The 27338-nt window shown below is 36.5% G+C and overlaps 1 protein-coding gene across 1 annotated transcript in view; it reads left to right on the top strand.

The window, feature by feature from the left end:
• Positions 1-25550, top strand: part of LOC118277763 (atrial natriuretic peptide receptor 1) — a 145786-nt gene extending 120236 nt beyond the window's left edge. The window contains exons 10-20 of the mRNA XM_035596670.2: positions 2543-2624; positions 3667-3790; positions 6264-6590; positions 8037-8196; positions 13052-13210; positions 16204-16375; positions 16589-16738; positions 17685-17877; positions 18223-18397; positions 21735-21925; positions 22564-25550. Coding sequence (XP_035452563.2) covers positions 2543-2624; positions 3667-3790; positions 6264-6590; positions 8037-8196; positions 13052-13210; positions 16204-16375; positions 16589-16738; positions 17685-17877; positions 18223-18397; positions 21735-21925; positions 22564-23169 — 2339 coding nt within the window. The 3' untranslated portion in view covers positions 23170-25550. The remainder of the gene's footprint in view (positions 1-2542; positions 2625-3666; positions 3791-6263; positions 6591-8036; positions 8197-13051; positions 13211-16203; positions 16376-16588; positions 16739-17684; positions 17878-18222; positions 18398-21734; positions 21926-22563) is intronic.
• Positions 25551-27338: the final 1788 nt, after the last annotated feature.

The following is a 27338-nucleotide window of genomic DNA, read 5'->3' as shown; positions in this document are numbered from 1 at the left end:
ATCCGTGTTACTACTGAGAAATTTTCGAAAAATCAAAAAAAAGCCCAGAAATACTTTCCCTGATCCGGTAATCGAACGTTAGCCCCCTTGTCCAGCAGTCGCACTTGCGACCAACGAGGCAATCATTCCTAACAAATGTTACTCAACTAATCCCAAATAATCAGTTTATACGACAGTTATAAAGAAACATTCTCACAAGACTTTCAGTATCGCCAAAAATAATAATTTGGAAGGAAAAAAAGACAAAATTGCGCCAAAGCAAATACCTACGACAATTTGTCGATGTTGGGATGTAATCTCAGTTTTTTTCAACAGCAGGGGTTTTTCGAGCTCTGGGGAATAAAACACGGAAACTCGTTTAACCAGCCTATGCGAATTTGCGCATGCCGTTGATTGTATAGAAATAACTTTTACTACGTGCCACCATCAGTTTGACAAGACAACTTGTTATCTTGTTTGGAAAACATGGTATATATTTTAATTTTTATGTACGAAAAACCATACCTGTTTTTATTCTAAAGTTTGGTAGAGATGAACTGTCGGCTACTTAATAAAACCACCGCTGCGTTTGGATGCTAGTTTATTACTGTATAAGTGACACAACAAATACATTATGGTACAGGTTCGCACATGCAAACACGTACACATCAAGAGAACATAATGATTTGATAAATTTCGTTGTAATGAAGGCTTATTTATAGCTAGATATCATTAAATTCAGAATTTGGATCATTCAATACCCATAATTATTTGAATGCAAAGTTTCTGAAAACTAAACCGTGTTGATCGCTCTTTCACGCTAAAACTAATAAATTAATTTACCGTTGATGTAAATTTTAGGCACAAATGAAGCATTCCGTGTATTAATTAATAGGATAGAGTTCCTAAATGGTGGGTAATGCCGCAAGCGGAGTTATTGGGAATACTAAATAACTATTCAGAGAGTGTGCCCTGAAATTTACATTGCATTAAACGAGTTTGCGTGAATTATGATTGTATTCAGTTGCATATTGCTACGAGTATGTATGTCACACTTGCAAAACAATTTCTGGTCGTATCAAATGTGGGTCAGCATAGATACTTAATTTTTTTCTGATTGTATTTTAATTCATATCCTAACAGTCTATTAAGCTCTTTTGAAGATGGATACCTATACAAATTAGGGAAAGCATCTGGAGGATCTTAGTTAGGAAGAGTCTGACACTCCGTCTTGTCTAAGCCAAGGCGAGAGAAGTCACTTGATTCATCCCCTCCACCCAAAAGACTTCTTTAGAGTTTATCCTATATTCCTTATTCGTATATCCTATATTCCTTGTAGAGTTTATCCTTAGATACAAGTACAATAACAATTTAAAAGAATATGCAATTACATTACACGCACTTCTATTTAACCCGCTGGGGAAAGGCATGATATTATGTCAGACAAAAACGGTAAAGGATATATTTCGCACGAGAATGGAACAGACTCTTGAATTTTTAATGCATAGCAAAGGTTATTGTCACAATTTAGGCTGACAACCAAAATTGTACCGTACATGGGTTGGGTAGACACAAATTGACAGATTAAAATATACGTGCATGAGCTTTACTGTCGTGAGAGAATATTTTGAGAAAGAGTAATAATTTTGAATAATCGCACAGACGTTCTTGAGGTTAAAAATAAATTAGATAAACTAATTGTTACACACAAACATCAAATGAACAACCTATAAGTGGCCATTGCTGACCAAAGGTCTCTTCTTACACGGTGAAAGGTTGAGTATCACCACGCTTGCTCAATACGTCTTGGTAATTTTAAACTTATAATTAGTAATTGTAAGCACAGATTTCCTCATAAGGTTTTCCTTCAACAGTTACCGATTGACAGTTGTTTTCTAAATTATCTTAGAAAATATATAATACATAGCCTAAGTCCAAGTAACAAATAATTTTCACTTGCTAAATAATTTATTGCCATGTCTAAAGAATTCTTCGTTTCTCAAATCCCATATTACATCCTTGTTGTGTTCAGAAAGTTGCGTTTTAGTGAATCACTCATATTTCAAAACTAACGAAGCAACGTTACATTAAGGGCTGATTTAATCGGGGAAATCGTTTTTGAATATTTGACAATACAAAAATTTTACTGCTGCTCTCGGCCAACCGAGTGGTTGCAAGTGCGACTGCCGGCCGGCCAAAGGGTCTCGGGTTCGATTCCTGGGTCGGGTTAAGTATTACTGGGCTTTTTTCGGTTTTTCGAAAATTTCTCAGTAGTAGCATGGAGTCTAGAAATATGCCCGGTATATGGCAATAGGCTCACCACTTGTTACATGGGACTTACAACGTAAATTGTGAAAAGTGGGTGTACAGTGGCATTACATGCCATAATGTGCACTTTTGCCTACCCCTTCGGGAATAAAAAGGCGTGACGATATAAAAAAAGATACAATACAAAAAATATTTGTACCTACGACATACAACATACATTATCTACCTAATCGTGCAATTTTATAAAATAGATAAGTAAGTATATTAAAATATTAATAAACGTTGTTTGTTTCAGCTCTCCCGGTGTACGCGATTTTGAGTATAATCCTCAGCTCAGTTGTGGTCGTGTTGGCTGTACTCTCTGTTTTCATATACAGGTAAATATTTATACTAAACTACTATCAGACCCCACCAAGTTTGTTTCGTCGTGATTTTTTTCTTACTTAAAAACCTTTTCCTAACAATAATAAACGCAACAAAAAATCTAAATTGTATTTTTATAACAACTTTCGTGAGACATACTAAGTTAATTATTATTTTATCGGCACTTAAACTAATTTCTCGTCAAACAGTTACGCGAGTTAGCCGATAGCAAAATAATTAAAATATACGTTACATTAAAATATTTCTTTCTCATTATAAAAGTATCACGGTATTTTTAAAGCACATTATTAAAATGCAATTATAGAGATAAAACAATGTTCCTTTTATAATAAAATAGCAATCTTTATCGCTGCTGCATTTTTGCTAGTTCTCATTAAGCATTTTATTTAATTGCAAATGAACTGAATATTTCCCGGTTATTTTAAAAGTATAAAGTAGACATAATATCCATTGCTCGTTATTACACTGAGATTACACGCGTTGGATTTGTTTCTTTTATAATAGTACTAGCTTCTTCCAACTTTTTTGCCCGCATTCTTCGTTTGTCCGTCAATCATGCAGAAACTATTGAACGGATTTTAATGAAATTTGTTATACAGACGGTATGAGCGGTATCCCACGGGAACGCGGGCTGCTGGGAGACGATAGTTTTTTATAAAGATTTGTCATGACTACAGCGTTCATTTGAAAATAGTATATTTTACTAGTTTATTTTTGTACTATTAGTTAGTACAAATTAACAATACATTTAGAGATAATTATTAAGACGATTACTCAATTGCAATTCTCTTTCTTTCTCTCGTTTCAAATGTTTGAGCTTGGAATAATTTTCTTCTTGTTCTTTTCCTCTAATGCCCGAATACTCAAACGCTACTCAATTTTAAGACGCTCTCAAATATAGTTCTGTCACTATCAATTCTTTATAAAATGACAGAGATAGCACGATATTTAAGTACCACTTAAAATTGAATAGCGTTTGAGTATTCGAGCATAAGTCATGGGTTTAATAAAAATCATTTATTTGTATTTCCATAGGCATTACAAGCTGGAAGCAGAGATAGCCATGATGACGTGGCGAGTGAGCTGGAGTGATGTGCTTCAACCAGGTGGTCGGTTGCGAGGGAGTATGCACTCATTGGCCAGAAGATACAGTACTGGGGTAAGTTGAAAATAAAGTAATATTTTAATGATAAGACTGTGTCGTTCACCAAGAGTAAGATGATGTCTTTCACGTGGGATCTAATGAATGACGAGTCAATGTGATTTTAGGTTTTTTAAAAATTCTCAGTAATAGTACGATATCTGGTTTTGTGCCTAATGTACGTCCATGAATAGATTAGCCTTCTATAGTATAACACTTAATTGCTAGCAATCACAAATTTCACCATTTATTAAGATAGCTTATTGTACAAACATCGATACAAAAAATAATCCAAGAAAAATTGAAAAAACAGCAACAAAACAACATTACATTTCAAAAAGACATTAAAAGAAGTTACTTAGCAGAGGCTTATTGTGATATTTTTTCATGAAAACTTTACATGAAAAGACGCGAAACCGTCTATAAAATGTGAAAACAGAAACAATAGGGACGACCCAAATAAAAAATCCCTTATACAAATCCGTTACGACGAAACGGCATTCTAAAAAGGGTCTGCAAACATAAGACATTGAAAACGACTTATTTATTCCCTCTCGACATCTTCTCCGTCGAAAGATAGATGGAAATCGGCAATTGTTTGGTGTTCTTAAAAATACACGTGGCTTGGCTTAAAAACAATTCGAAGCATTATATAAAAGTTTAACTTTACTATTTTTTGAAAAAGTGAACAAACTCCCCAATCAGCTGCTCCCTTCTGATTGGTTGGTTTATTCGAGTCGGACAATCAGAGCACCGAACGCGAATAATCGAAACGAGAGGTTTCGATTATTTTAAACGTAAAGCAAATTAATATTAAGAATAGTGACCTCATCCATGTTAAGAAATAAAAAAAAATAAACCACTTGAAATAGACTTCACAAAATCATATTATGAAATAAAAATAAATGGAAAATTTTGTTTCGTCTTATAAAATTGTAACCTAAATCTGACCTAGTTTGTAAAATGTCAGAAAAGAAAAAATAATACTTTTGTCAAATAACAAAGCATTACAATAAGGAATCAAGAACAGAAATTCCTTAAATTTTCTTGTTTGAGTAGGGAACACTCTATTTTAAGTGTCTTAGTGTCCAATATTTCAAATTTTAAATCTACTACGGGCCCCCCGATTGTGGAATAAACTCCTTGCTGAGGTTTTCCTAGTAGGCTACAATATGGGGTACTTCAAGAGGGGGTAAATAGGGTTCTTAAGGGTCGACAAAGCGCATGTAATGCCCCAAGTGTAACCAGCGTTCATAGGCAACGGTAACCACTTACCATCAGGTGGCTCGTGTACTCCCTTGCCACCGTCGTGCTATAAAAAAATTAACACCAAACAACATGTTTTCTAGTTTTACTGGAGACAATTCAACCATCGACGTAGTTAAATTTAACAAACGCAGCTAAAATCTATTTCTGCCCTAACATTTTACCACAAAGCATATAAGCTTTTCGCTTCTGGAGAAAATAGTTTCAATTGAATCATTATTGACTTACAGTTTGTGGCGAGCAAAGTTTCAGGGAGTTATAAATGTCAAGTATTTAGTGATCCAGGCGAAGTTCATCCCTCGGCCACGTTAATATTCGATGAACTCTTACCGAACGCTAAAAGATCCGGAATAGTTTCCCGAGTTGCAACTTTACCATTAATCCACCAAATGTTTGGGCTTCGAAATAAATCCGAGGAAAGACTTAAGATAAAACATTTATTTGACCAGTCGGTGCGGTGACTGGGCGACCGGCTCCCGCACAACGTGTAGCGGGTGCGATTCCCGCATGGACTCTTTGTGTGATCCACAAATTGTTGTTTCGGGTCTGGGTGTCATATGTATGTGAACTTGTCCGGAGCTGCGGACAACGTAAAAGGTTACCGGGCTCCGGCTCAAAGCAGGAGAAGGAACGGGGTGGTTTTTAGTCAGTAAGAGTCTGACACTCCCTCCCGCCTCACCCAAGGCAGGAGAAGTCATTGGATGATTTTCCCCCCTAAAAAAAAATGTGGACTTGTATGTTTGTAGACGCACCCACGACACAGGAGGAAATCCTAATGTGGGGGATTTTTTTTTTCAGAAAAGAAAGAAATTCGGCGAAACCTTTTATTTTTTTAAAAACAAAACCAAAACTTTTATAATAACTTTCATGAGACATACTAAATTAACTAAAAATCATGGTTTACTCACGTATTATTAATGAAGAAAAGCTCTACTAGTTTGTCTAGTACTCTACTAGTTGGCTGCGCGATGTAGTGTCGCACTGTTTGCGCGCATGTTGCTTATGATGAAGAGTACCTCTGTGACTCGAAACTAGTAGAGCTTTTCTCGATGAATAAAATAAAACGAGAATAAACCGTGATTTTAATTAATTTAGTATATCTCATGATAGTAGTTATATAAAAATATTTATTTCCAAAACTAAGTGTCTTACTTATCTTACAAACGTAAACCGTGATTTTGAGTTAAAACCAAAACTGAGTTACTCATAACCTTTTTTGTTGCAGACTACATTTTCGGACGAAGCTACATCCTTGGCTGGAGACAGACAAGTATACACCCCTTGCGGTTTCTACAAAGGCTGTCGAGTAGCCATCAAGAAAGTGGACAAACAGCGCATAGACCTCACAAGACCACTTCTTCTAGAACTGAAGAAAATGAAAGACTTAGAACATGATCATTTGGCTAGATTCTTTGGAGCGTGTGTGGATCCTCCCCATTGCTGCCTACTGACGGAATACTGCCCTAAAGGATCTTTGCAAGATATTTTGGAAAACGAATCTATCAAACTTGATTGGATGTTCAAAGTCAGTTTGATGCATGACATTGTGAAGGTAAGTTGTGTGACACTGTATCTCTTAAAAGCCGGCAATACACCTCAAAAACTGCCATGGTTACACGCTTATCATATCATTTCATAACCGAAAATTTGCATTGAGGCTTTCTGAATAAAAACTAAAGAAACTTGTAATATTTATCAGCATAAACGGAGCAATGTATTATCTCTAAAATAATAAATCAGATGGGTTGTGCCAACACTATTAAAGTTTGAAGTGGAGAGCCCTATTATATTCCCTTGTTGGATGTAAATAGTATTAAATCCCAACGAAACTTGTCGCTATAACTAGAGGACTTTGACAGGAAAGTTATTGACCGCAGTTTTAAAGCGAAAAGCTTGTAAACAGTAACTAATATTAGACTATGGATTTTCTTGAGTTATTGACACCTGGATCTTTCTTTTGTTCTGATTTATTTCATTGTGGGATCCAAAACTTTATTCACGTCTCTGAGACCTGTCGGACTTCAGGGCTTCGGTGTTTTCATGGTTGTCCCTGTCTACTGCAAATCCTGGTTTACATAAGTTGCAGCTATTATGGGGCTGTAGCGAGCTTTTTTTTTATTAGACATGACGATTGGTATTTCTACGTCAACTTCAGAAAAATACTTATATTTTGGGATTCTTTTAGATTGTTGAAAATGCTTAGTACAGTGTTAGTTATGTCTAATAGCTTATCTTATATTACCTCTACTTACTTTGCTCTTGGTAACCTATATGAAAGGTACAACAGTATCAATTGTTGTATCACTTTTAAGTAATCAACTCTTAATCAAAGCATTGTTAAATATAAAATGTATGTTTTAATTACAGTTCAATCAGATATAAAATGAAATAATACGATACTGGAATTAATTTCAGCACGAAATTTAATTATTTCGGTTATAATGCGATTCGTGATGTTGATCTGAATTGTTTCAGTTGTTTAATGTTTTACTGAATAATTTAATATTTATTCTACCTACGCTTGGAATCCATTTGAAAAACATGAAATGTTTTTGAGTATACTAGTAGTACTAGTTATCTGATAACTGTATCAGAAATGCTTGACTAGTTCAATACTTGAAGAATACATAAGAATACACAAGCAAAGCATATTTAGTAATATTTAACAAAGTCTCAAGTTCGATCCCCGTTTAGATACAAGTACCGTTTCCACCGATACTAAGCTACAAATGTAGCTGTGGAGTAAGATGCGCAGCTCGAGTATGCGATGTATCGATAGTAGGGAAGCCATCCATAGCACGCATATTTCCATACAAAAACATAGCTTAGCTGAATCCGTTTCCACCAGTGCTGAACTATGTGTACCAATAAATATGATTGATGGAAGCCAAACGCATCCACAGCAACGTAGCACATCTATGGTGGAAAATGACTTTTAGTAGGGTGCCTTAATTGCATTATGTACTAATGTAATAATAATTTGTTTTTCTCCAATCAGGGCATGCACTACCTCCACGGCTCAGACATCAGATCTCACGGCGCTTTGAAGTCAAGTAACTGCGTGGTGGACTCACGATTTGTTCTGAAGATCACAGACTTTGGACTACATGCGTTAAGAACTTCGGAGAAGGACTCCAGAGCACACAGTTATTGGACCCGTAAGTATACCGTATAATTATCCACCACCTAGCTACCCACTTAGCTTCATTGACGGACAGACTGACAGACTTTGTGTCATGTGCATGTGAAATTGTATGTCTGTAAACGCACCCACGACACAGGAGAAAATCCTAGTGTGGGGCTTAATTCTTTATTTGTTGACGTTTCAAAAGTACCTATTTATGGTTTAATTGGAATAAAAGATTTGACTTTGGCTTTGAATTTTCTACCTACTTCATGAAACCGAATATGAGTTTTCGAGACTAATAGGTAAACCGAGACAAATGTTTAAACTGAAATATTGTATGATGTTGTACAATAAATACGTGATGAAATAAATAGCAAATAGCTGACCCAAAATAGGTATTTTGCATGCCTTCTTAAAATCCTTTCAGAAAATAATATTCATCATCATCAGCCGAGAGACGTCCACTGCTGAACAAAGGCCTCCCCCTTGGTCCTCCACGTAGAACGACAAGCCGCCACCTGCATCCACTGGCTCCCCGCCACTCTGACGATGTCGTCGGTCCACCTAGTGGGAGGTCTGCCCACGCTGCGTCTTCCGGTCCGCGGTCGCCACTCAGTCACCTTCCTGGCCCAGCGGCCATCAGTCCTCCGAGCGACGTGGCCTGCCCATTGCCACTTCAGCCTGCATATTTTGAGAGCTATGTCTGTAACTCCTGTTCTTTGGCGAATTTCCATATTTCGGATTTTGTCGCGCAAAGATACTCCGAGCATAGCTCTCTCCATCGCGCGCTGGGCGACTCTGAGCCTTTCTAAAAGGTCAGCAGTTAAGGACCATGTCTCGGTACCGTACGTCATCACTGGCAACACACACTGGTTGTACATCCTGGTCTTCAGACACTGCGGGATTTTTGACGAGAAGACTTCATGCAACTTCCCAAATGCTGCCCATCCGAGTTGGATTCTTCGAGCGACCTCTTTCTCGAAGTTGGACCTACCTAGCTGGATGATCTGACCCAGGTATGTGTAGTGGTCTACAACTTCGAGTATATCGCTCCCAACGACAACCGGTATAGGTGCAACATGGACATTTGACATGATTTTCGTCTTGTCCATGTTCATTTTAAGGCCCACCTGTTGGGAAACGGTATTGAGGTCGCTGAGCATGGTGTTCAGCTCTTCCAGCGACTCTGCCATTACGACTATGTCATCGGCGAAACGGAGATGAGTGATGTATTCGCCATTAATGTTGATGCCGCGTCCGCTCCAGTCCAAGAGCTTAAAAACGTCCTCCAGTGCGTTCGTGAACAGTTTCGGAGATATAACGTCTCCCTGTCTCACGCCCTTCCGCAACTGGATTGGCCTCGTAGTCTCTTCCTGGAGTCGGATGCGCATGGTGGCGTTGTTATACAAACACTTCAAAACCTCGATGTATCTATAGTCGATGTGGCACCGCTGGAGAGACTGCAGCACCGCCCAGGTTTCGATTGAATCGAAGGCTTTCTCATAGTCCACAAACGCCAAGCATAGTGGCAAGTTATACTCCTCGGTCTTCTGTATAACCTGCCGCAGCGTATGAATGTGGTCTATGGTACTGAAACCTTTTCGGAATCCGGCTTGTTCGGGAGGCTGGAAGTCATCAAGCCTGCGTTCGAGACGGTTCGTGATGACCCTCGAAAACAGCTTATACACATGGCTCAGAAGTGAGATAGGTCTGTAGTTCTTTAGCAGACAGTTGTCGCCTTTTTTAAAGAACAGAACCACCACACTCCGTTGCCATGCTGCCGGCGTGGTTCCCTCGAGTATGACGGAATTGAATAGCTTCTGGAGGACTAAAAGTATCGGTTTTCCACCCGCTCGCAGAAGTTCCGACGTGATTCCGTCATCGCCCGGCGCCTTGTTGTTTTTAAGCTGTTTGAGAGCCATCCTAATCTCGTACAGGCTGATGTCTGGGATATCCTCAGTGTAGTGCCGCGTCAGTTTAGCTCTTGGGTCCCGAGCTGTACCGACGATGGGTTGCCGTGTTGAGGTGTATAACTGTCCGTAAAACCTCTCGAGCTCTCCGAGGATCTCGGACTTCGACGAGATGACGCTGCCATCCTCGGTCTTCAGCCTCGTCATTTGGCTTTGCCCAACAGACGAATTCTTTGCGAAGACTTTTGAGCCCTTGTTTCGCTCAATTAAGTCTCTGACTCTTGCGGCGTTATAGGCCCGCAGGTCACGTCGCATGTATTTCGAGATTCGTCTATTGAGCTTGCCGTATTCAGACATATCGTCTGAAGACTGCAGCCTCATCTCGCTACGATCCTTAAGAAGTTTTAAGGTTCCGTCGGAGAGCTTTTGGGGCCTGTTTCGGCGGGGGTCTTGAAGAAGTCTGACCCCACTGCTCGGACAGTTTCCACCAACCCATTATTTATCTCGTCCACGTTTCCACAATCAGCTAGACACTGGAAGCGATTTTGCAGTTGGAGTTGGAACTGCTCGGGGTTTTGGATCTGGGCACGTCCAGGGCGGAGCGTGGACTTCACCAGGCGTGACCGCTCTAGTTTTATATTGATGTTCAGTGTGCCCCTGACAATACGGTGATCGCTACCGGTTTTCACCTTCGCTATCACAGAGACATCACTGAATATACGTCTTTCGGTCGCCATGATGAAGTCGATCTCATTTTTGGTAGAACCATCAGGGCTTATCCATGTCCACTTCTTGGCCGGTCGCTTCTGGAAGAAGGAGTTCATCAAATAGAGTCTCTCCCTCTCCATAAAGTCGACCAGCCGCTGGCCCCGATGGTTTCGCTGCCCATATCCAAATGGCCCTATTCTCAACTCATCGCTATTCCGTGTGCCCACCTTTGCATTGAAATCCCCCATCACAACGGTGAAGTGTGTTTCGGAGGAGTGTATGGCTTTTGAAATTTCCTCATACAGAGCCTCTACTTCGTCGTCACAATGTGTCGAGGTCGGCGCATATACCTGTATGACCTTCAGCGAATACCGGTTAGATATTCTGAGTATAAGGTACGCTACCCTGTTCGACACACTGTCGACCTCACACACGTTGTTGACGAGAGACTTGCGGACGAGAAATCCGACACCACCCTGGGATTTACGGTCTCCTTCCCGGAAGAAGAGCAAGTTGCCGGAATCTAGGATTATCGTATCCTGACCCTCTCTTCGGATTTCAGATAGTCCCAAGATGTCCCACCGCATTTTGCTCAATTCTTCCTCCAGCTCGACAATCTTCTCATCAGTCCGCAGTGTGCGGATGTTGTGCGTTGCCAGGGCCAAAGTTCGTCGGGGGTGGTAGCGCTTTCTCTGCCGGGGATTCTTAGCACCCCCTGCTCCGCCGTTACCTGATCCGCTACCTAGATCAGGAATAGCGGAGCTGCCGGGGACTGGGGGCCGTGTAATTTTGTTGTCGCTCATAGTGAAAGGGGGGGGTTGCCATAATCCCCACGCTTGGCAGGCGGCTTGGGGATCGCAGTTAGGTCACCGATAAATTTTGAGAATGCTGCTGCCCATTCCTCGGTGGCTGGTCGCAGTTTTAGGACGTACCCGGGTCCAGAAAATAATATTAAGTTTGATATTTTCACTACCCACCCTCTATTTCACAAGCGATGTGTGAACTAAGTTTCAATTCAATTAGATAGCAGTCAGATTGTTTGACGTAGTGTAAAATTATAAGATCACCCGCCTCGCCAAGAAAGCGAACTTGGGCAAGTTTTAATTTCGTTTTTACTTTATAATTGACTTGGAAAGTTGTTTCGTCTTTCTTTGAGTGGGAAAATCAACATTCAATACAATTTACACCCACATTGACTTGGAATAATAGCAACATGAACCTTTTTGTTGCTTTTTTAATGGCAAAGTTCAGAAATATTTAGGAGACTGATCCTCAAAGCCAGAATGCGGACATGGTCTTTGTAAAGCATCCAGGTTTAATTGTATTATAACTTTCGTGAGACATACTAAATTAATTATTATGTTATCGGCTTACACACGTAACAGTTTGACAAGGAACTCGACTAGTTTCAATTCGTTTCGTTGACGCGGCGATTGTCGCGCTGCTACTGGCTTGAAACTAGTCGAGTTCCTCGTCAAACAAATACGTGAGTAAGCCGATAACATAATAATTAATCATCCAGGTTTAATTGCCAGGATTCAATTTGCTGCGTAGGTTTCTTATTTTCCGAAGCTACGGACTACCTGGTGGGTTTACCGGGGCTCCGGCTCGAAAAGCAAGAGTAGGAACAGGGTGGTTTTTAGTCAGTAAGAGTCTGACACTCCCTGTCGCCTCGCCCGAAGCGGGAGAAGTCATTGGACGATTTTCTCCCTTAAAAAAAAGGTTCCTTTTGCAAATATTGTTTGTTGTAAATGTCGTTTTAATAAAGTGCAAATTTTTGTTTACCTCACGTAAACATTGGCAGTTGCAAACTTTTTGCGATACGTACGTTTTTTCATTACACTCACGACATACAAAGGGCGGGCTGAATTTTTAAATGGACACTGAGCTGCGAGTTAGCCAAACTGTCCTAGAGTTGTTTGGATGTAGACTAGTTATTTACACTAAAACTATGCTTTCAGTGGTTTTAGACCATTTTAGTTTAAAATGAAAAATGTAAAAAGTACTCATAAATTGTCACATGATGACGACTAAGATCAAGATTAGAACTTAAGACGGGATATTTACCATGTCTATTTATGTCTATGAGTTTCCGATGGCGCTTGCACCAGTGTCGAAATATTGGAAACTCATAGACACAAATAAACATGGTGAATATCCCGTCTTAAGTTTTAATGTTAATGTTAGTGACCATATCAGTTTAAAAACGTATAAATTCAAGATGTCCGTTTTAAACTGAATTCTTCTGATTTCTCTATATTTCTTTAGGTCTTCTCTGGACGGCACCAGAACTGCTCCGAACGGCTGAACCTCCGCCAGAAGGAACACAGAAAGGAGACGTGTACTCCTTTGGTATTGTCATGCATGAGATCGTTAACCGACAAGGAGCATTTTGGCTTGGTCCTGGCATTGAGATGGCTCCAAAAGGTGAGTTGATATCATAGTTTAAGTCGTAGTTTCACAAGACGCATAAGAGCAGAGCGTGACAGTCCATTGCTGGGTTATAGACTTGTTCAACTCCAGACGATTTTGTTATATTCTCCGCGCTTGACAGACGGGTTGGAGCTCATACAAAAGATTCAGTTAAATGTGTTGTCTCTTAGTTGGCTCTTATTAAACAGACGGAAAGAGTAGTCGGGTGGTAATAAATATGACTTTGACTACACGGTTGTCGCGGTCGCTGGGCAGGCAGCAGCGGCGCAGCGTGTAGCAGTTTCGATTTCCGCACGGAGCAACTCTTTGTGTGATCCACAATTTTTTGTTTTGGATCGTGGTTGTCATGTGTATGTGAACTTACATAGGCATAGGAGGAACACCAGTATTGGATAACACTTTAAAAAAATATATTCCAACTCTGCTATCAGCACTGGCATTTTGAATAGATTAGTCTTAAGATTTAAGAAAAAGTAATAAAAAGATTGTCACTGCACAACTTTTGAACTGCGATATTCTACAGGTTTGAGCTTTTCTATTGATGCAGTTATAAAAGTCCTAATTAGTTTAATTTAACCAAACCGTTGTATAATAATGTTGAAACATTGTTTTCATTTCCACATAGAAATTTGTAGAAATATAATCAATATTGGTAGCAATATGAGATTATTATATTTGAATATGAAATTCCTAGCACAAATATGGATATTATGCATTGTGGTCATAGAATATCATGTTAAGCCACCACAAACCTGACAAATTACTCATTTCCAATAATTCTATGAAATTAATTCACGTTCATAATTTCTATTTATGTACCTACTAAATAATTTTGTTTTTACCGTAGTAGTCAATAATTCTACGAACATATCGAAAATGTCCATTCCTGCTATTTACTATTGTAAATGATAAATAATGAATAATAACAATGCGTCATACTACCGTTCTCAGTCAGTTAGTCAGTTAATGGTTACTTAACTCAGTCCTTAGCAATTGTTTTCGTAACAAAATCGTTACTAAGGAATTTATAGTTCTGTTTAAGTAATCATTTAATAATCTCTGAGTGCGGTAGCTATTTCAGTAAGTTATTAAATAATTTCCCATTACATTAAAGGTCTCAGCACACATATGGGATCGGAAAGGGATCGTAACCGTAACGCCTTTTGCCTCGCTGTCAACCAGGCGTCAACCTACCGTATGCACGTAACGAAAGCGTATCAGCAGCGCCTGTACGTCAACTCGGCTACGGCTAGGCGACACCGCGCTTACGCCTCATCGCCCCCTGGCTGAGCGCGGGAATTCAAGTTCGGAGCCTGTTCCGAGGCGAGGCGATTACGTTATTATTCCGATTAGTGTGCGTTGCAGTAGGGAGTTTAATACAAACCATTCTGAACGGCTCGAGGCGATACGGTGACGATCCCTTTCCGATCCCATGTGTGTGCTGAGACCTTAAACGTGGAAGAAAAATGCGGTAAAGGTTACATGAAATATGATACTCACTCGTTGGAAAAATCGCACCATTTCTTGGGTCGGCGGCCATTACGAATTGCAACCTATTGGTTGAAAAAATTAATAAATCATAATATAACAGGAAATTATATTGGAAACCAGCGAAGGAAAGGGTTCGAAGTCCGAAATAGCAAGGGTTTATATGATAAAAAAATTGTAATAGTACCATCATATTATGTACCTATATAGCCTGGAATTGTGTCCAGTGACATTCCATGACAATATTATGTTCACCCCCAGTTATATGCGACTGATATTATAACATAACTTTTGATAAGCTAATAATATACATGTGCACTTCGTCTTGCTACCTATTAAGGTACCAAAAGGCGCATTGTCCCAAAGGGGTATCTACCCCATCATCTGATGGTAATTATAATTATTAACTACTTATAGTATGTAGTAAACTTTCCCTGAATCTGCTCCAAGCCTATTGGGAAATTTAAGTAATTACAAATTTCAGTTTATTTCCCAGAATAGAATGTAACTATCAATAATCTTAGCAGATTTACTTACTTTAGCAGCTACGAACATTTAATGATTAGAATATTCGTAGAATAGTTTTCAACTGAGTGATTTTACCAAAATTTGTACCTACGTATTTGGTTATTAATATTTGGTTATTATATTGAATTTCATTGAAGTTACACTGAGAACCAGTCAGCAGATTTAAAGAATATTAAACAAATTTTATCATTTCAATACATGGTTATGTATGGTTTCGAAAATGTCGACACAGTGTGTGACACCTAATAACTCAGAAGAAGGCATTGAAAAGCAAAATACGTTGCAGTCAATTCGCAACCTTGTGTAATGGTGATGTTAAAGTCAAGAATAATTTTATTCAGTTCATTGAATACATATATTTAACGCCAGTCCTACATTACGTGGTAACGTAAATAAGTAAGAACATGGCTCCAATATGTTTATTGCGTGTAACCAAATTGAAAAAGAAAATAAATGGGCTCGTGTCGGGACAACGTACGATGAGAAATACACTCTGATGTTTATTGTTTTGAGCGTAACACCATTTTGTTTATATTAAGTTTAGGGTTAATAAAAGAGTAGGTACAACAACCTATCATTAGATTAAGAAATCTTGCTGCTATAGATATGTTATATATGTATACTATAGATATGATATGCTATAAAGTTTATTTTTGAGATTTTACTTTTATTTCTCCTGGATCAATCAAAAAGATATTTTTAAATCGGTCCATAAAATAAATACTCATACGGACATTTTTTTCATAACAGCCGAACTATTTTCATAGCAGTATTTTTATATGAAGGTATAAAAAATAAAGTTAGGAAATATGCGTTTTTTTTACAATTTTATCTTTTTTTAGATATGTCACGTTGTTTAAGAACGTGGGGAAATTTTGATCCATCTTTTATGTCAGCCCCAAAAAATATTCTACCTAACTTATTTTTGGTTATTTTCTATCAAATCTTAAACAATATTTTTCTTTTCATAGAAATCATTGAAACGGTGATATCAAGTGGACTTCGTCCAAACACTTCTCACCACCGCGAGCGCTCATGTGAAGTAGACGATGCCACTGAGCTGATGCGGCGGTGCTGGGCCGAAGACCCTACGGAGAGACCCGACTTCGCTCATTTGAAGGGAGCGATCCGACGCCTCAACAAGTAATAAATTATGTACATATATCTTCATCCTCTGGTGTAGATGTATTTACTTTTCTTTCGCTATTTATTACTATTATTTATTTTATTTATAAATTATTGTTCAGTTTGCCATTTTTGAAGCTTGAATATTAATTGTTGCTCTGTTTATTTTACATGAGTGTTAATGATGTTTTAAAGATTCATTGTTAAAATTAATGTCTTTTTTTCCAACAGAGGTCAAGCCAGTAGCAATATTTTAGATAATTTGCTTTCCCGTATGGAGCAGTATGCGAATAATTTGGAATCATTAGTTAGTGAAAGAACACAAGATTATTTAGAAGAGAAGAAGAAATGTGAAGAGCTGTTGTATCAGCTTTTGCCCAAGTAAGTGTTTACTATTATTAATTATACAGCATGAAAAGTTTTTAATTGTGAGAGCCATGCTTTAGCACGAATGGGCCGGCTCGACCGGAGTGATACCACGGCCTCACAGAAAACCGACGTGAAAGAACGCTTGAGTTGTGTTTCATTGGGTGAGTGAAGTTACCGTAGGCCCAATTACCCCTTTTTGCAATCTTCCCAATCCCCGATTCCCCAACAACCCTTAAGTTCTTTACCCGCAAAAGGCTAGCAACGCACTTGTAACTATTGGTGTTTCGGGCGATTGCTTACTATCAAGGTGATCCCTCTGCTCGTTTACCGGCTTATACCATAGAAAAGTGTAATATAAAATCTATAATAACAGCGACTTTAGCAATACATTTTTCAACATCTTTAAAAGTTTGGAATACTAACTAATTACGAAAAGACAACTTTTTCCTTTCAATTTGTGCTATTATAATTGTAAATTGAAGTTTTCTTTCCTTTAGTGTAACTTTATCTTTTTTCTTGTTAAGGAGGAATACAAGCGCTAATTTCTTTGTACAAGTTTTCAGACAGTATTTTTTTTTTTGGAATTTGAGTGGTAAAGTAGCGAGTTTCTAATAAAATAGAACTTGTAAATCAAGACTGTCTCGTTGGTCGAGTGGTCGCAAGTGCAACTGCCGGACAAGGGGTCTCGGGTTCGATTTCCGAGCCGGGCGAAGCATTACTCGGCTTTTTACAGCTTTTCGAAAATTTCTCAGCAGTAGCACGTAGTCTGGAATTGTGCCCGGTATATGACAAGAGGCTCACCTCCTGTTACATGGGACTTATAACACAATTGATAAAAAGTGGGCGTATATTGTATAACGGCAATACATGCCGTAATGTGCACCACTGCCTACCCTTTCGGGGATGAAAGGTGTGACGTTGCATTGCATTGTAAATCAAGAATTTTCTTTGTCCACAGATCTGTAGCTTCGCAATTGATTAATGGGCAATCCGTGGTCGCCGAGACATTCGAACAAGTGACGATCTATTTCTCAGACATCGTCGGGTTCACTGCGCTCTCTGCCTCCTCCACACCTATGCAAGTGGTCGACCTGCTCAACGATTTGTACACCTGCTTCGATTCCATTGTTGAGAACTATGATGTCTATAAGGTGGGTTATTTTGTGAATGTATATTTTAATTAGTTTTCAAATAATATAAAGATGGTCATTGTTTTCTATGTAAAATTTTTAATTATCCATGTTTATTGTCGTGCTGTTATCCGTTAATCTTATATAGTATTTGGGCAATAGTTTATTTCATAATAATTACTTAATATTAACAATGAATTGTTTCATTGGCATACTTCGAGAAAAAAAAGTACGGTTAACCATAAGTCAAATCTATGAATTAGCTTACTATTATAGTAGACTTCGAATAGGATTAAAAATAATAAGTCTTGCTCTTTTTAACAATCTCCCCACATAAATTCCTGCATTCTTTATTTTCGGCAACAGGTGGAAACAATTGGCGACGCTTACATGGTTGTGTCTGGTCTACCGGAGCGCAATGGCACTCGGCACGCCTGCGAAGTGGCTCGGATGTCTCTGGCACTTCGGGATGCCGTCAGCCGATTCCGTATCAGGCATCGACCACAAGATCAGCTGAAACTCAGGATTGGATTACATTCTGGTAAGTTTCCCCTACCTACCTACAAAAAAATCAATGTTTCAGGAAAATGGTATGAGTATTTTAAATGTTTCTATAAAATCTCACTAGGAGGACGAAGTCTGGAAATGTGTGTCTGGTAAATGTCACTAATGTCACTCCTTGTCAAACAACATGTTAACATCAACAGCCTATAAGTGGCCACTGCTGACAAAAGGGTTCTTCTCGCACGGAGAAGCTTTTGAGCATTACTCATGACACTTGCTCAATGGACGTTGGTGATTTCAAACTTATATATTAGAAATGATAAGCCCAGTTTTCCTCACGATTAGGCTCGTCTGTCATTGCAACGATAAGTTCTATCTAGTCATTGAAGAGTGACTTGAGAGGCGTTAAGATACAGTAAAGCTACATTTGTCAAGCAAACCTCTGATTTGAATAAAAAAAAATGCGTCTAAAACCACGACGTTGTATGAAATTGGTGTGTCCATAAGTCACAACCTGAAGCTACGTTATAATTAGATTAAATAAACTATTAATGGCTTAATTTGACGTAACATTTTCCTCAGCGTCTCGTCTTTATGATGATCATAAGTCACAAGCCTGGAGTTTGAAGATAAACTATGTAGTGTTCATGTCTAGATTCTGTCTAAATATCTTAGACGAAATTAGATTTTCATTGAGTTAATACAAGAACTCAAGAAGCTAAGTTATGTTTTTGTATAAATAAATACATTGTATTAATACTTACAAAATAAATTAACAAGCATGATTTAAATCTTAAAAAAATAATGCATTGTACGTATTTATGTATTTTTCGTAGAATTGTTTTAAGTTTAAAAACGTAGAACACGTGCCTATAATGTTGTAAATGTTGAGTATGTTATTGCCGTAGGTACAGTTGTAGCTACATTTTAAAATCCTATGAAAAATTTTTACTTGATAGGTATATATGAAAATATATGGATGTTATAGTGAAAAGGTTTTTGGCAACTTTATAAAAATATTAAATTTTATGTTATTCAAATATAACATGAAGTATGTATTTCCACCGAATTCTTTTTTCTCCAACAAATATCTGACCCACTTTTTGAGAGCATAATTTATATTACTATGATTTTACAGTTTTATTTTTGTGATATTCTTTTCGAATTTAAATTTACATGAAATAAAAAATGGATCGCATGAAAATGTTCAACAAAACCAAACTATTTCCATTACAATGTTCTGAATTAATTATTTAATTAAATTATATACAATATTTTCACATTTCAAATTGATTGACAAATTTAACATATTATAGCAAAAAAAGGCTAGACCAGTATCATTGAATTGTGTATATTGTTTTTATTTAGTATATTATGAGAAATTCTTATTCAATAACTCTCAGACATACTTATACTATAGATCAAAATTATGGAACAATACCTAAAATTGTTTTGGCTCAAAAAAGATCTTGAGCTGCCTATACTTACAACTTCAAAACAAGTCGAACAACTGCCAAGTCGTCACAAATATAATTAATTCAGTATTCAAACTAGGGCCCTGAATTCACGATGAGGTCACTAAGATTATCGAGCTACTTCTCTATGTGTGCCCTCTCTAAAAGGTTACTGCTGTTTACACTGTGAATACAAGTAACATAACAACAGTGTTATCTTTTAAAGGGCAGGCTGTATGTAAACTTGTAGAACAAAAAAATAACAATACTTAGTTGTTTTATTAGTCTAAAGTACCTTTGTAGTAAAAAATAATAATTTTGGTGATTCAATTATCACAAAAGATACTTCAGTTAAGAATAATATAAAAAAAAGTCCTAAATTTATTGTGGCTAGAGGTTTAAGACGCTCACTTCTCTTGTACAACTTGCGGGTTCACAACCTACCAACGGGAAGTATTAATGTGACTTTTTCCGAGTTATATGTGCAATCGAAGATTATTTATAAACGCTGAAGGAAAACATCGTGAGGAAACCTGGGCTTGTCAAGTTTGAAATTGCCAACCCGCATTAAGTAAGCGTGGTGATTAATGCTTAAACCTTCTCCATGTGAGAAGAGGCCTTTGGTCAACAGTGGCCACTTAATAAACTGTTGATGTAATGTGATTTCTAAATTATGAATCTTCAAAAATAAAAATAAAAAACAACAAATAAAATGCTATTTTGCCCACATTTCCAAGAAATCGAAGACAAAAAATCATGAGTACGTAAAAAATTCTAAGCAATTTTCATCAGTAGCAAATTGTACTCCGAAAAAAAAACTCACGAACCAAAAAATCACCCTTAAATAAAGTCAACAATCACTTGGGTTGAAAATCAAAAGGTAACAGGAATTCAGCCCACGAATGACGGAAAATTTTGTACGAAAATACCAGCACACTCATTCCTTTCCGAAGTAAATGAGTTGAGGCGGAACGCACTCGAAATGTAAATAAAATATGAGCTATCCTTTGTGGCTACGGATATTTTATTTTTTTAGGCATCCTAATTACTCTGGCATCATGTAAATGTGAGAGCTTGTTATTTAGATATGATAATGAAGAACGCGTTTTATATCAAACTTTTGCTAATTTAACGTTCGTTTATAGAATGTTTTTCTCTGTTTATAAATAATTCATAAAATGTAAATAAAACTATAATGGATTTAAAATTACTTTGAAATATAAACATGGGTTGAACAGCCAAGATTGGGGCTAAAACAATTAAATTTTAATGATAGGCATGTATAAAATAATTACAATTTTGTAATATTTCATTGCTTAGGTAAATGAGTACTTTGAAAACTTTTTATTGCATATTTTACACACAACGGTGACTTAATGCCAATTTGGCATATATAGTATGTAACAATTTTTATTGTTTATTACATCTTTATATATATAATTCTTCTGTAAGTGTGTATGTCACTGAACTTCTCTTAAACGACTGGACTGATTTTCATGAAATTTTTTGTGTGTGTTCAAGGGGATCTGAGAATGGTTTAGATTCACAATTTTGTCCGCTGGACAATTTTTTTAAATTAATTTTTAATTTGTTAGTAGTTGTTGATTTTGGAATGTTTTACATCGGATCCGACAGACGGCGCTACCATCGCAGTGTCAAATATTAAAGACGTTAGATATTGTCATAACATTTGAATAATAATTTTCATCAAAAAGGTCCAGAATGTTTTAGCTTATTAAAAAAGTTTAAAATTTTCAAATTAACGTGTAGACAGAACAACGTCTGTCGGGTCCGCTAGTATACATATAGTTTGAAATAAAAAGTTTTCAAGTGTATCGTAGTATCACATTGTTACGTCTCAAACTGAACGCATAGTTCCTTATACATATTATGTTCACAAATTTTTCTTTCTACCAACAGGTCCTTGCGTAGCTGGTGTAGTAGGGCTTAAGATGCCTCGGTACTGTCTCTTCGGCGATACCGTCAACACAGCATCCAGGATGGAGTCCAACGGAGAAGCTCTCAAAATCCATGTGTCTCCAGTCACGAAGGCACTGCTTGATCCTTTCGGAACCTTCAATTTGGAGTGCCGAGGAGAAGTCGCTATGAAGGTAAAAAAAAATTAAAATTATTTATTTCAAATAGACTGAGAAGGCACTTTTGAACGTCAAAGCAAATATTACAGGATAAAGAAAACAAAATCTCTGTCTGTATGTCGGTCAGTCCTCTAGCGAAGCTATTTATATAATTAAGCTATAATTAAGCTCAAGCCAAAGTGTAGATTCCTATAGAGAAGAACGAGAAACTCCACAGTTTTGATTTCCCTTATTAGAGAAATGTCTACTCAATTGTGAAAATTTTGAAGCCTGGAAATTTTCGTTTACGACCACTTACTCAAGCTGCGACCAATTGGAAAAATTAATTGGACCCGTATATCGAAAATGTAATCAACTTGATCAAAAGTTAATTGAAAGGTTCAGTCAGACTGTCAATAACCTGTTAACTGGCGTATTGTTATTTATTTTAACCGTCGAAATCACTTGTACTTTATCAAATATTTAACAACAAATAGGACTTACTTTAGGCGATATTCAATTGGTTCCTCTACAAAACTACGTCTAACTATAAAGAGGTCTTTAGCGGTTTTTTAATTTTAATTATCACTTTTTTGTCAATTACCAACCAGAAATATAGATACATCACTATTGCTATGTATATTTATAATAAAAAATACTTTATTTTGTTCCAGGGTAAAGGAATTCTAGTCACATATTGGTTGTTAGGTGAAAAGGTAGATCCAAACGCACCAAAAGACAAACCATCATTAGTCAAAACCCAGACACTTTCAACGGAAAGCGGATCATTATCACACCTGACGCCATTTAGACAACGATTAGAACAAAGCTCCCGATCCTCAAGTAGGCGTGGATCAGGAATATTTATTCAAAAAACTGACACGAGCAAATTAGAGAAAGAAGTTCAACCATTGTTACAAAACCTGAGCATTCAGCGACAGCATTCGGATCCTACAGAACCAGTGTCCAATGGTGTCACAGACAACGGTGACGACGTAGACAAACAAAGTGTCTCAAACTCCATATCACTAAACGTCAATTCGTTGAACCATAATTCTGTTCAATCCAGTCAACCGAGAGTGAAGTTGAAAGATCTACAAAACCAAAACTCAGTCGGGAACCACAAGACGAACAAAATAGGTAATAACAATTGGATTTCCAAATTACCCACAGCGAGCTCATTTGATAACGGCACCAAGAAAGGAGCGGAGCGGTTAAAGGATTACAGCAGTGTCCCATTACTGTCTAAAGCTGATACACCAAACGATTCAATTGTATAGACTCTCTGTAAATTTAGAAATGAAATTTAATGAATATATTTCCGCAATACATTTGTGTGAACACTTTTGCTTCTCTATCACACTTATTTCAATCATCTGTGGATGTTGTATTTGCTCTCACTTGCTCGTTCAAGTATTATGTGTATGTACATTTAGTGAATATAGGAATACATTAATTAATGCTAAAGCAACTCAGCCCCTAATGGTCTGCGTTCCCGAAGCCATTTGTCTCAATTTATTAGGCCATTTCAAGAGATCGTTTAGACTTACATAAACCTTCCTTTCCTTTTAGTGAAAGAAATGAAAGTTACTTATTACATGAATTCATTTAGTTTCATTTTCAGTGATAACCAATAAATATAACAAATGGGTTATGTAACATAAATAAACATAAGCTAATTGTAACATTTCAAATAATTTATGAGAGACATAAAGTAAATTGAAGTAATTTTATTGTAACAAAAGTTACATTGCTTAATTGGTAACATTTACATAATTATGCAATTGAATAATGAGTCAGTGTTGATTTGTAGTTCAATTAAAGTTATCAGAAAATAATTTTTCCACGTATTTTTATAGGAAATGTTACGAATAAGGCAATGTTTGGGAAAGAAAAGATGTACGTGTATAATTTCAATAATAAATAGGTTACTTGGTGTTTTAATACTTAAGGCGGGAGTAACCATCGATTTCTAGAGCTGTGTCAAAACTATTGTGACTAGTGCAGGAGCGAAATAAGTCGCTCTTGCGTCTTTTTGCTATAAATGTACTTTAGCTTAGTGTACTTACTTTACTTACATTCCCGAAAAAGAGCTTAAATGTCTATCCTGCCATGGAATTTTGTTTTTCGATAAATATTTCGGCATAGGATACTATAATTGAAATTTGAATGTTACACATTGAGCAAGTTTTTCTTAAAACGTAACATAATTAATTGTCTTCATTTCTCTTCGTGATATTTTTTTATTTATTTGTAACATAATATTTACAACTAAACTATAAAACTTAATTAATTTTAATAACCATTTACAAAGCGTCAAAAAATTCTCCACATCGACGTCAATAGGTAAAGCACCCAGAACGCTGGAAAAATTGTCACGTAGTAAATGTATTTTGTGTCACTTGTTTAAAATAAATATAATTTGAACTACAGAAACATTAGAAAGGTTGTCTGGTAGAAATCACTATCAGTGATAAAATCGGCTTTGTGTCCATTATTTTGATTATTAATTATTTATTATGTTATCGGTTTACTCACGTAACTGTTTGACGAGGAACTTGACTAGTTTCAAGCCATGCTAGAGGCTCATATTCATGAGCAGCATTCCACGACACAAGACGTAGTGAGGTTAAGCCGATAACATAAAAATTAACTTAATAGGTATGTCTCACGAAAGTTACAAATTTTTTTATTGATGTTGTACAATAAATATGAATCTATTTATCTATCTAGATTCATTTGTAAATTCAATCTAATTCTATCAGTTTGATTCAATAACATATTCTATTTCCCGTGTTCTGGTATGTTTAGCTCGTTGGCTTAATTAATACAATTTCAGTTCATGATGGAATACATTAATATTGTGTTTACAGTGGGCATAATGAATTTGAGTATACATTTAATTAACTTTAACTTGTTTTGATTGAAACTGATAAATATTACAAAGTGTCGTTTTGGTAATAGGGATGATAACGGGGTATGAAAATTTTAAATCTATTTAGTATGTCAGTTATGTAATGAAACAAAATATTAGACACGTATTTTTTATTTTTTCTTATAAGATAATAATCTTAGATAAAACGAAGCAAAGTTTAGGAGTAAGAGCAAACGCGTCATTTCAAGAAAAAATACCTAGAAGTAGTTCTGAGTAAGAGCAAACGCGTCATTTCAAGAAAAAATACCTAGAAGTAGTTCTAGTATTTCAAATCAATATATCTTCGAAAGTATTTGTTTCCGTAAGAAAATAAAAAAATACGTGTCTAATGTTTTAAAATAATCTACAAGATGGACATTATAATAAAAATTAGTCATCTACCCTATTATTGACAGTTATGTAACTTCATAAAATTAACGATGATTTTTTTCTTCAGACTCTCTATAAGGGCTTCTTCATACAAAAAATAAGTCTTACTATAATTTTTTTTAATTGCTCAATGTGTAGTTTTTAATATTGTTTTAAAGAACATGACTAAAGGCATTTTATTTATTACAAGTGATGAGACTAGTGTAAATATATGTACTTAATTGTTTATTTATTGTAAATAATTTCTTACTTATAACTATTTTGTGATCTTAGAATGGTATATTTATAATTGTAGTTGGTTAAATGAGAAAGTAAATGTTTCTTAAAAATTATAGCAAATATAATGAGTGAGAATTATGATTGTTGTTTTATTTGACACTAAAAAGTATGAAGTTTGTTTTTAGCCGAACAAATTGAAAGTCGTTGGGGAAGTTCTATGTTCTGCAGTGAAATTATCATGAAGAATAATAATATATTTATGGTGAATTTAGTTTTTTTTTTTTAATAATTGTAGCTCTCTACTTAGAGTATTATAAAACGATTATACTTTTTGACACTCGCCTCTGTACCCTTAGTACGAGTTTGTTTTACGTTAAACAAAAACAATGCGAAAGCACGTTCGGAGCTCTGATTGGCCGGCTGGAATGAACCAACCAATCAGTGGGTCGAAAGCGCTTTCGTTTCGATCTCGTTCAACATAAAACAAACTTGTATATTATTTTCAAACCTTTATTTTCGAAAAAGGAATCTTCTTCTTAATTACCAACCCCTAATTTATTATTGAAGCAATCTACATATTATTATAATAACGTGAGACATACAAACACACAGCTTAGAAACATGTAAATATATAAGACGATAATATAATTTAGCTTAAGACTATATTCGAGTCTGGATTGAATTGCTTTCATTTGTCTAACGAGTGCCTTGGCCCTAAATTTCTCATCAAGGATGGCTCTTAAATAAACCATCTTTCACAGAACTTGGAACCTCATATATATACTTATAAGGTCGTAATTGCTTTGATTCTTTTCTCAGTTATAATTGGCGAATAGTAATATAATGTCCTGTTTCTGTTTCTAACTATCTTATTGTTTTGCAATGATGTGGGTATTTAGTTTCGTTAAATTATAATTACGTGACAGCTACAGGTATCTTAATTGTATTGGGGCAATCACTGTTATACGATCCATTGTGGTCTATCAGGACCTCTTATATTCAAGATCTTTATCTATTTATAACTAGCTGACCTGGCAAACTTCGTACCGCCTCAAACATTTTTTCTCACCTTTTAAACCTTCCCTGGACAAATAATTCAAGACCAAAATTAGCAAAATCGGTCCAGTCGTTCTCGAGTTTTAGCAAGACTAAAGAACAGCAATTGATTTTTATAAAGAAGATTATAATAATGATTTGGACCCTCAATATTAAACTCTCCATTAGGTTCGCATCAAGAATTGTTTTCAGACAGATTTTTATAAGTCACGTTCGGCAAGATCATTCCTTTGCGATCCCTTAAACAGCAAATAATATGACTTAACAAGAATGAGACAAGAAGGGTTGTAAAAACAACACTTTACAAGGGTCTTCACTAAAACGTCACTCAGAAGCTGAGATACTACATGAAGTGTAATATTATACATTATATATTATAGTGTAGAAGTGGATGCTAGCCTCAATTATTCCATATTTTTCCTAGTCATGCTACGTTCCGGAGATATAAACTATCTAGACCGAAACTACAGACTGCCTAGCGGGTTACCGGGGCTCGAAAAGCAGGAGTGGTCAGAAAGAGCCTTACACTCCCTCTCACTTCGTCCAACGCAGGAAAAATCATTGGGTGAATTTCCGCCTTAAAAAAAGAACCGTGCTACTTAGCACTATAAAACTTACATTATTATTGTAATCCTAAATATCACACCTATACGAGTATTATAAATGTGAAAGTGTGCTTGTTTAGTTATAAGTCTGCCAATCACGCGAAAACCATAGAACAAATTTTGATGAAATTTGGTATACAGACAAGGTATGACCTAACGTGAGTGATAGTATACTTTTTATTCCACAGAAACACGGGCAAAGCAGATAGCAGAAACTAGTATAAAAATATATATTAAACCCGTTTAATAAATACACTGCGCCAGA

Source organism: Spodoptera frugiperda, chromosome 18 (genome assembly GCF_023101765.2).
Source record: "Spodoptera frugiperda isolate SF20-4 chromosome 18, AGI-APGP_CSIRO_Sfru_2.0, whole genome shotgun sequence".
Lineage (NCBI taxonomy): Eukaryota > Metazoa > Arthropoda > Insecta > Lepidoptera > Noctuidae > Spodoptera > Spodoptera frugiperda.
The sequence above is the reverse complement of the archived record's forward strand: the minus strand, read 5'-3'. Positions and strand labels throughout refer to the sequence as shown.